This window comes from Coffea eugenioides, chromosome 2 (genome assembly GCF_003713205.1).
Source record: "Coffea eugenioides isolate CCC68of chromosome 2, Ceug_1.0, whole genome shotgun sequence".
NCBI lineage: Eukaryota > Viridiplantae > Streptophyta > Magnoliopsida > Gentianales > Rubiaceae > Coffea > Coffea eugenioides.
The window spans coordinates 54,679,036-54,689,757 of record NC_040036.1 but is presented as its reverse complement, the minus strand read 5'-3'; the positions used below and the strand labels follow the sequence as shown (position 1 = coordinate 54,689,757).

At 36.1% G+C, this 10,722-nt stretch overlaps 1 protein-coding gene across 1 annotated transcript; it reads left to right on the top strand.

Moving 5' to 3' along the window:
• Positions 1-7,388: 7,388 nt before the first annotated feature.
• Positions 7,389-10,361, top strand: LOC113759904 (40S ribosomal protein S13-2-like). Its single transcript, XM_027302482.1, has 3 exons — positions 7,389-7,460; positions 9,594-9,874; positions 10,169-10,361. The coding sequence occupies exons 1-3, from the start codon at positions 7,389-7,391 to the stop codon at positions 10,359-10,361; spliced, it is 546 nt and encodes a 181-aa protein (XP_027158283.1).
• Positions 10,362-10,722: the final 361 nt, after the last annotated feature.

Here is a 10,722-nt window from a genome sequence, read left to right as displayed (position 1 = left end):
CTGGTAGGGGAGCTCTATAGGGATATCGGATGGGATGAGCACCGTCTTCGGCAGCTTCTCCCTGGCCACATTGTGGCGCAAATCATACTGCTCCGGATCTTCCCTGGTCTCAATGATCAGATGGTGTGGAGCACGTCTTCTTCGGGGGATTTCTCGGTGACGTCGGCATGGGAGCTAGTACGGAGTAAAAGGAACTTGTTTACTGTCCACGCATTGGTCTAGAGCTCGGCTGTCCCGCTCAAAATTTCCTTCTTCACGTGGCGGCTTTTGCACCGATGGCTGCCTCTAGATCAGCACCTCCAGCGGAGGGGGGTTGTGCTAGCTTCCCGGTGTTGTTGCTGTGGGACTGAGGTGGAGACAAGCTCCCATCTTTTTGTAACGGTACCGGTGGCAGCTACAGTGTGGTAGTTTTTTGATAATTGGTTTGGAATCCTAGGCACGGCAAATGGGGTAGCGGGTAAGTTGGCGTCATGATTTTTCTCACATTGCTTGGTGCGGCAGAACCACATACGTGTCATTATCCCTCTCTTGGTCCTGTGGTTTATTTGGAGGGCGAGAAATCAGGCGCGATTCGAGGGTTTGCCTCTGTCGGCGGCTCAGGTCATTTCCCAGGTCTGCAACTTCACTAATCAAATGTGTGTGGGACAGCTCTTGCAGCCGCAATGTTTCAAGGGTGATACGAATTGCGTTTGGGCAAAGCGTATCCTGGGGAAAGGGAGGCGGCCTCAACCTCAGGTGGTCACCTGGGTTAGGCCTCCTCGAGGCTTCTACAAATTGAACACAGATGCGAGTGTCTCATTCACAGGTGCCTCTGGTGGAGGGATTCTTCAATCAGCCAGGGGAGACCTGATTTTTGCTTTCCACAAGAAATTTGGGAATCAGGATGTTCTCATGGTAGAGGCTCTGGCTTTGTCAACAACGGAACCTTCAAAATTGTGAGGCGGATGTGGATTCTAGTATCTTTGTTAGATTGGTTTCGTCTGATGTTTCTTCCCGTTGGCCCTTGTGTAACTTTATTTGGCAGATTAAAGCAGTGGTAACGGCCTTGGGAGCGGCGGTGGCCCATATCTTTCACGAAGCCAACTCTGTGGCCGACGCAATGGCCTCGTTGAATCTTCCGTCAGATGTTGTTTTCTCTTCTGAGGCGTCTCTGCCACATAGGGCCCGTTCAGCCCTTCATTTAGACAGGCTTCAAGTTCCTTATGTCTGGTTCCGCCAAGTGCGGTAGTAGTAGTTTGGTCGGGGTAGCTCCCGCTGTCATCCCACACTCATTGTATCACCCTTTTCAGTTTCTTCTTAATGAATAAAGAGTTCTATTGCTAAAAAAGATAAAATAAAACCAAATTGTTTGTGGACAAACTAAAGAGACAGCAGGAAGGACAAGGTCTACTTTTGATTTAAGTTGAATGCTTCAGTATTGAACCTTTCTTCCTGATACCAAGTAAGATGGAACTCGATTTTGTCAGCCAGCACAATAAAGAGGAAATAAAACTTATTTTCAAAGTTAAAAACTCATTTTTTATGTTTTAGGAGAGGAGAACCAAATAAATAAGTAATGAGTCACATAAAAGTGGAAAAATGTATTAAATTTTACCGATAAATTTGGACACAAATATCCCAAACAGAAAAAATATAAACTTATAAGTAAGGTTCAGAATAAGTTTACAGACTTTGCAAAAGGAAATATACAAGCATTAGCTGCTTAAATCTTCATTAGAGTCCTTCATGATTTCTATTACAGTCAAAAGAAAATAAATTGAGATTAACATGATTACCAAGGAAAAGATACCTTTCAAAATTAAAACAAAAAAATAGCCTTAAATAAGATTGTTGCCTTAGAGAAAAAATTCGGAAAAAATAATGTAGTAGCATAGATTCAAGAGATACCTCTAATACTATAACTAAAAGTTGGCAACACCCTATTTTTACAGAGTCAGACTGACCTACAAAAAAGAGCATCATTTCAGGCAAGAGGTTTATGAAAATATGAATTGCTAAAACATCGTGGTAAAAACTACCAAAGTGAAGAAACAAACAATTTTGTAAGTGTTTTAAACAAAAAGAAATGCAACCTGATGGAGTAAAGCATCTGAAAAATAAAAACAAGACATACTTCACAAAAAACAATATAACCAATGATTTGAATATTCTACAAAAATAAGTTCATACACCAAACTTTCGTAAGACTATATAAACCTATCAAATAAGCGAAAAAAGATTCAAATTCATAAAAAAATAAATCAACAAGAAAATTTAAGGAACTCTGAAAGAAATAAGGATAATCATAAAAATAAAGAAGGACAAAAGAATCTATACCTTCAACACTTCCTTGCAAATCTTGGATCCTGAACAGTTTAGCCTAAAGTCAAAAAATAACAAAAGAAAGTTTCTGAAAAAGAAATACAAAAATATGGATAATATCAAAAGATATAAAAGATGAAAAATGTAAACCTCGAATTAAAAAAAGGCGGTGGAATGTACATGATGTTCGTACTCTTTACTGCACATCATGTTCAGGCCAAAATAATAAACCTTTCTAAAATGTAGAACAGACACCATAGTTAAGTTTGCAAATAATTTTCTCATAAAAAAGTGGTGAAATCCCCAAATATAAATTATTCACAAATAATGAACCTATTGTAAAAAATAATCTAAGGAAAATTCCAATCTTTACATCTACACAATCATAAAACCACCATAACAATTTTACGGATCATATAAATGGAAAAAGAAAAAAGAGAGAGAGATAGAAAATAGAGAGAATACCTTTAGAGATTTTAAGAGATAGAAACTTTGATGCATAAAAACTCCACTTCATTATCTCCTGTTCCTTCTCAGATAGTTAGATGAAGATGTTCCTTCTTAGACAACTAGATGAATAGTTGTAGAAGTATAAAATTTTCATTATTTATGGTAATTATCATAAGCTACCAGGAAAAGAGGAGAAGGGAAGACGAAAGGGAGGAAAGGAAGAAGAAATTGGAGAGAGCCTTCATAGAGGAGAGAGAAAGCGAGAAATTTTGGGGCCGATGCGATCGTAGTAGTTGGAAGAGTTGTGTAGACACCAAAATTTCAATTCCATTTTAATTTTAATTTAATTTAATTTTAATTATTTTTTTTAGTTGATTAAAGTTCACAAAATGATAGTTTGCTATTCTTATGGAACTAGGGTTCATTTTCTTTTTAAATAATTTTTGAAAAAAGAAAAGTCTCACAAAAATTTGTTTTTAATCTTTTCAAGTTCAATTTCTTCCAAATAAAATGAAAATTTCCAAGGCAGTTTCAATTAGGAATTAACATCTTGTTTGCCCTAAATTTGTTTTGAAAACCAAAAAAAAATAATAGAAAGGAAAAAACAAAATAGGTGGAAGGCATGCATGGTAGCTAAGTGTATTAGGTGAGCATTAGTCATGTGTCTTTGTTTTTTGCACAACACATGCAAGGGGCTAGGTGGCAAGACAGGTGGAGAGTGTGGGAAAAATCTAGAAACTAGAAGAGAAAGAGAGAGAAGCTTTGGGAGGGATGAGAAAACAGAAAACAAAGAGGAAAATCTGGGGGAAGAAAGCCGGGGGCAAGGAGGGAAAGAAAGAAAAGAAAAAGAAGGAACCGAGAGGAAAGGAGACTACGGGGAGATTGAACAAAAAAAAAGGAGAAACAAGGGAGAGGAAGAGAGGATCTGGGGGGAGAGCAAGAAAGGGAAAGAGAGACTGTGTAGGGATAGAGGGAAACAAGAGAGATCAAAAAGGAAAAAACCAGAGAGAAAGGGAAAAGAGAGAGCTTCGGGGAAGAAAAGAAAGAAAGGGAGAAAGGAGAAGAAAAGGAAAAAGAAAGGAGAAACAAGAAAGGAGATAATCTGAGGACAAAAGAGAGAGAGCAGGAAACGGAACAAGGAAAAAATAGAAAAGAAAATGGAAGGGGGGGGGGAAATTGAGAAAAGTTTAGAAAATTTTTTCTACAAAACCCACGACCAGGTTGGCGAACCAGCTCACTTCCCGATCAAATTCCGACTTAACCTCTAACCTTAAGAGCTAGATCTTTCTTTTTGTACCATCTCTGGATACCCATGAACAATTCTTGTTAAGAAATCATCTGGAAAAAAAGTCTCCAACCCTCTCAAATCGCGGCTCAAAGTAGCTAGATCGCCATTGCTGAAATTTTCTGCAACCAAGGTCTTGGCTTCATTCTTGGAATCAGCGCGCATTTCCAGGCATATCTGACATTCAATTGATCACGTGAGCGTTCTCAGGTAACTCTAGTTTATCTTCCTGTCATTTTAACATATTTTTGTGAAGATCTGAATTCATCGCATCAGTTTCTTATTTACTCCTTGTGCGTGCGCCTGTTATTTCCTCTCTGTGGTTCCTGATGATTTGAAGAAATTTGTTTGGCTGACTCAAAATGCGTTTAAAAGGCTTTAGGGTAATTTGATGTTCAGTGATTAGATGGTTTGGCTAGAAAAACAGTGACTTGCGATAGATCCAACTTCAGTTACCACAAGTTTCTTCCTTTTTTTCTTTGCTGCGTTTCCCTGGCCAGTAGCATTGTCGAATCTTCTGGGAATGGGCAATATTGTTTGGGTGATGTGATTAAAGATGGGTTGAAGCCATTGCACTTGGGTTTGTTTAATGAATCAGTGGGTTTTTGTCTGAGTTATTCGCATGAGCATATTTAGGTTGAATAAAATTGTTGTAGCAGCTTTTGTGTGTGGATGTTGAGTTTCTGTGATTTTTGTTGCTTAAAATCAAAGCTTGATGTTTGGTTGAGACTCTAGTTATGTTTAGCAAAGGGTAACTTGTACCGTGAGCTCATGAAATCACTGAGGAAGGAAACCAGCAGGAAGAAGAAAGCTTCTTCGAATGGTTTGCATGAAAGTTTCAAAAAAATTGCATTTTGACCCCAGATTTTTGCTTAATTCTACTATGGCCTGAAAAATTGGAAAAATCAGTCAATCTGTCCCTTTTAAATGTTAATTTTCGTTGACATGCTTTAATATGATTTTTGGACAGGTTATTTATGAGTTTTAGGATGAAATTTGAGGTTTAATATTTTTGATAGATTTTATAGTTTTGATTTGGTTTTTATCAAAAGATTTAAAGACTTGGGTAATATTTTATAGATATTTGGTTTATTTTTGTGGATTTTAGCATTGTGTTTGTTAGGTTTTATCTTAGACCCCTTAATTTCATTTTCCTTTAATTTGACCCCCAAAACTTTTATAATTTTTTAATTAGGTCCTTGCTTGTTTTAATTTCTTGAATAGGAGTTGTTTACTTTCATTTAAATGCTTTAATTGTTCAATTTCATGATTTATTTCCATTTCTTTACATATTATTGCTTTCATTTGTTAATTAAATTGGTACATTGACTACTTTGTTGATTTTTGGAGCTTTAAATAGGGTAAATCCAAATCCAATTAGCTACTACTTCAAGGGGAGGTACTTTCTTTTATTATTTAAAAATCCTATGTGCTCCTATGTGATTTTATGTGTATAATTGCATTTTTTTGAATTTTTTTATTTTGTTTAATTTATTTATTTACTTATTCACTTTATTGGTTTTTAATTTTGTATATTTATTTTAATTTAATTTTTGATTATTTGAGAGACAATTAAATGCCGAGTTGTAATAGTTAGGTTATTATTTTATTTTATTTCATTCTTTTCCCCTTTAGATTGTAGTTAGGGTCTTCAAATGTAATAGTTAGGTCTTTATTCGCTTTTATTTGCTTATGTGTTTGCATGCTTGTGTGTTTACATGTTTACTCGCTTTCTTAGGGTTATTGCATTTAGATATCATGTTTATGTGCTATGTGTTCTATGTGCTTTATGTGTTTACTTGATTTTATTATGTTTATATGACTTATTTGATTATAATAAATGCATGACGTCGCCACACTAGTCCAACGCTAGTTGTGGCCTTTTTTTCCGTTTTCTCGCTAGTCCAACGCTAGTCAGAACTTATAGACATGGGTTAGTCCAATGCTAGACCCTTAGGAACCGTCTACATGCTAAATCATATTTGTGTGACAAATCACTACATTTCATGCATATTTTTCTACTTTTTTGGACCCTTACCATTTTTACATGATATTTCCCCTATATGAATACCCCTTATCCCTATGTATAAAACATAACATTTAGATTTGCATCTCATTTAGGAAAATTAGAACTTAGTTAGATCATTTGCTTGATTAGATATGAAATACCCTTTGAATATGGGATATAGACGAGTATGGCTCCTTAGCCTTAGCGCGCTTGTATCTCCTCTATAAAAGGGAAAATTAAGTCACGAATCTTAGTACCCCCGTACCCATTATAATGCATTCCTTTAGGTCATGTATATTTGTATATTATTATTTTCTTTTTTTTCTTCAAGTCTCACTCTTTGCATATTCGTGACCTCTTTAAATATTCACTTTTGGGGTATCACAATTAATGTGATTTGCACCAATCAAGTTTTGAAGAGATATTTTGATCCTTCCGATAGCCATTAGGTCTAGGTTTGCATTTATATACTAACATCCAAATGTGATAAGTTTTATAGGTTAAACTAAGAAAATTTTCCGACTAAATCACGCAACTATCTCTGGTTAGGTTGAAAGGGTGATTTGGATTTTATTCTTATCTTTCCTTTCTTCAAACGTGATTCCAGAACACTTTTCTCTTGATTTTCGAAGACTTGGAGTCGTTTAAAAAGGATTTTCTCTACTTTTTTATTTAAAATTCATTTTAGGTGACTTGGTACACCTTAACTCAATACCAAGTGGCGACTCCTATTTTTTTATTAAAAACCCTTTTTAAACTATATTTTGGGCTAAAATCGTCGCATTTTTTAAATCCCATTTTAGACCCTTTTTCTTTATTTATTCTCTACAAATCAAAAACTCATTTTCATTCAAAATAAATCAAAATTTATTTTTATAAACCCGTAACTCTTATTTTTTCATTTAAAATGGGCCGCGACAGTTTGGCGACTCCACTGGGGACTTTAAAGAGTCCGGGCATTTGATTTAGTTAATTCTTTTCTTTTTTTAACCTTCTTATATATCACATTTGGAGGTTTTAGGTTGCATTTTTTCCTTTTTAGGGTTTTTTACATCTAACACGCGCAATCGTCTCGATATCCGTGTATGTGATGAATAATGTGTTTTATTTTCTTTCATTTACTTATGTTTATCGCGTTTGCATCTTGGGGAGGATAGCCACCCTAGAACCTTAATCTACATGTAATGGTATTTAATCCCTCCCTTTAAAAGGAAGCACCTCATACGTGCATGCATTACTTTTACCCTATTTTTATTCTTTCTCGTGAGCGCCATCCCACATTTCCTTGTAGGATTAGGATCGATTTCCTTAGGTAGGCGGATGGTGTGCTCTGCGCCCATAGCGATGTCTAAGGGATCACTCAAACCACTGATCGAAGGCCTTAGGATTGATGACCTTTCGCCTCTTGGTCTGAAGGTTTGGGAGCCTGAAATCTTATCGAGTCTAGATACATTAGTAAGCCAAAACCTCATGCATCCATATTAGAAATAACTTAGGATAGAGTCAACCTTACCCAACTAGGAACACTAGGCACGGGGGGAGGGATTCCATCCCTCTTTCCTTATTTTTCTTTTTAGTTTTTGTATCATTTAATTGCCACAACGTGTTATGTGTTGAACTAACATTTCCTTGTTTTCTCGTCTTTTGCATTCACAAACGCTAGAAAATGAGAGATCTGGCATGATACTCTTTTAGAACCTACCCTTTTAGATAGGCTATTGCACGTTTAAAATTCTGATGTATTGCATTCGTAGGTTAATAATTGCACATCATTTTAGACCCACCCTGACATACAAAAGGATCCCTTTAGGTCATGTTTTCATTTCAAATTGCATATTTAATCGCTTTGAAATTGGTATCATACATAAACTTTAGAGGGATGCCATTTAGGGAATCCCACGTTAGGAATAAGCCACATTGTGTCTTGGATATGTAATCCAATGAGATTTGCACGTCTATATTTCTTGTACCGTCCAAAGGGGTGGTGTACGAGTTAAGGTAGGATCCGATCTTTTCTATGGTAATAGAGCAACTTTTGCATAGTAGAATATAAGCATCTAACAATCATCTTTTGGTCATTTTTTCAGAATTAGTAAAAATTCCTTGCATAAAAGACATTAAGTTGAAGAAATTCACAAATAATTCCTCATTATTGAGATGTTAAATATATCGACGCCGAATCTTGATTTTAGAAAACTCATAGACTGATGCATTGTAATGAAATTCGTACAATTTAAAAACCACAAATGGGTTGACAATTTAGTCAATTTTTAAATAATCCATTTTACTAGTTTACTCCCTTTTAGGGCAATCTAGTCAATTTTCAAATAAACCATCAATTCCATCAATCCCATTTTTACAAGTTTATTAGCATCTAGAGTGATTGAGTCGATTTTTTTTGGATAAATCATCCACTCCATACAATCTATTTTATCAATTCATTTTTAGATAATTCAGTCAATTTTTTGAATAAATCATCAATTCCATCCAATCCATTTTACTAGTTTATTCATTTTTTAAAAATAATCTAGTCAATTTTGAATAAATCATCAATTTCATTCAATTCATTTGACCAGTTTACTCATTTTTAGGACAATCCGGTCAATTTTGAATAAATCATCAATTTCATTCAATCTATTTGACCAATTTATCCATTTTTAGGGCGATCCAGTCAATTTTTGAATAAATCATCAATCCATTCACTACAAGAAAAAAAGGTCATTAGTGACAACATTTCCTAGTGATAACAAAAAGTCGTCACAAAATGAGATTGTTTAGTCACGACATTGAAGGTTGTCACAATTGACTCCAAGCAACTAAGTTTTCGGTGACAACCCTTAATTGTCGTCACAAAACTACTTCGCGCCATGGGACTTGGAAGGCGCGAGTTTTACGATAGTGACAACTTGATAAAAGTTGTCAGTAATTCTACCTCTTTCTTTGACAACTTTTTATTATTGTCATTGACGACCAATTTTTATCAGTAAAACTATAGCATAGTTAGTGACAACATAGTATCATCACTAACTTGAAAAATCTCCAATCCATTTATTTAATTGTGAGCCTCAATATTAATTTAATTTTTTTAAATTTGATGATTTATTAAACTATTCATAGTTGCTCAAATAATAATACGTTTTTAACTGGAAAAAATTAATGAAAGTTTCTAGTTAGAACAACTATATAAACTATTATAACTTGAGAAAGAGAACATTTACCAGTTCTTTGAATTTAGCAAAAATTTTTCATCCATTATAATTTTTTAATAAATATATTAAGAAGTAGTGATTAGAAATACATTAGTAAATTTAAATAAAAATTGAACCTAAAATTGACTTGAATTGTCTTGATTGACCAGTACCCGAAATTTGTTCAAATTAAAAATGAAAAAAGTGGCGCGGGTACCATACACTAAGAAAAGCAACCACTCTTACTCCCCAGTCGGCCAGTCCCCACATCCAGGCGCCATCTGTACTCCTCACACTCTCAATCCCTCAAGCAACCCCATTATTCTCAACCCCCTTTATTCGTTTCCCGAATGCCGAGCAGCAGCGGAGGCGGCAGCCGGACCAGCAGCTCCTCATCATCGTCGGCAAGCAATTGGAGGACGGTGGTACCCTAGCGGACTACAACATCTGGAAGGAGCCAGAAGGAGTCCACCATCCACCTCTTCCTCTGCCTCCGTGGTGGCTCCAAGAAGCGCAAGAAGAAAACCCACACCAAGCCCAAGAAGAAGAAGGCCAAGGCTGCCGTCCTCTAGTTCTACAAGGTCGACGACTCCGGCAATGTCTAGAGGCTCAGGAAGGAGTTTTTCTGGTTCGGAGGGCAAGGTTTGCACTAATTTGCAAACCTTGTTTCCCTAATTTTTTCCCCAATTAATTTGCCCTAAATTTTTTCCCCAATAATTGGATGGTGGTGGAGGGAGTGGGTGTATGATGTTGCTATCAGTGGCTGCTAGTGAGAGAAATAGTGGGTTAAGTGGTGCTGGGTGGAGTGGGAATTTGGGATCCTCAAGGCTCACAGTATATTTAAAAAAAACAATTCAATATCATTTTTCTTATTGCATTCGCATTATTTTGTTTAAATTTTTTATAACAATATTAGTGATTTTTTCTGGTTCGGAGGGCAGGGTTTGCACCTGAGATTCCAGAGGATCTATACCATCTGATCAAGAAGGCCATCGCAATCAGGAAGCATTTGGAGAGGAACAGGAAGGACAAGGATTCCAAGTTCAGATTGATTCTGGTGGAGAGCAGGATTCACCGCCTCGCTCGTTACTACAAAAAGACCAAGAAGCTCCCTCCCAACTGGAAATAGTATGCCCTCTCATTCACCGTTTCCCTGTTGATTTTTTCTTTTAAGCGTCATTGAAGTCTGTCCAATGGGTTTGTTGAGCTGATTAACATCTGTTCTTTGATAATGAAATGTACTGTCGCATTGCGTTGTCATTAGCATGTACTGAGATGCCAGTCTGCTGGTTAGGACTTGTAGCTGTTTTAATTGTTGGGATTTTCCTTCGCTTCTTTAAATACCTCATTGGTGATGTGGCAGAGGAAATAGGAAATAGGTTATCAGCCTATGCGTTGGTTTTGTTCTGCATCCTTAGCAAACTACTGGGCAACAATTTTCCCCTTAAAAAATCATATAAACTGTCATTCATAAGTGTCCAGTAGTTTTG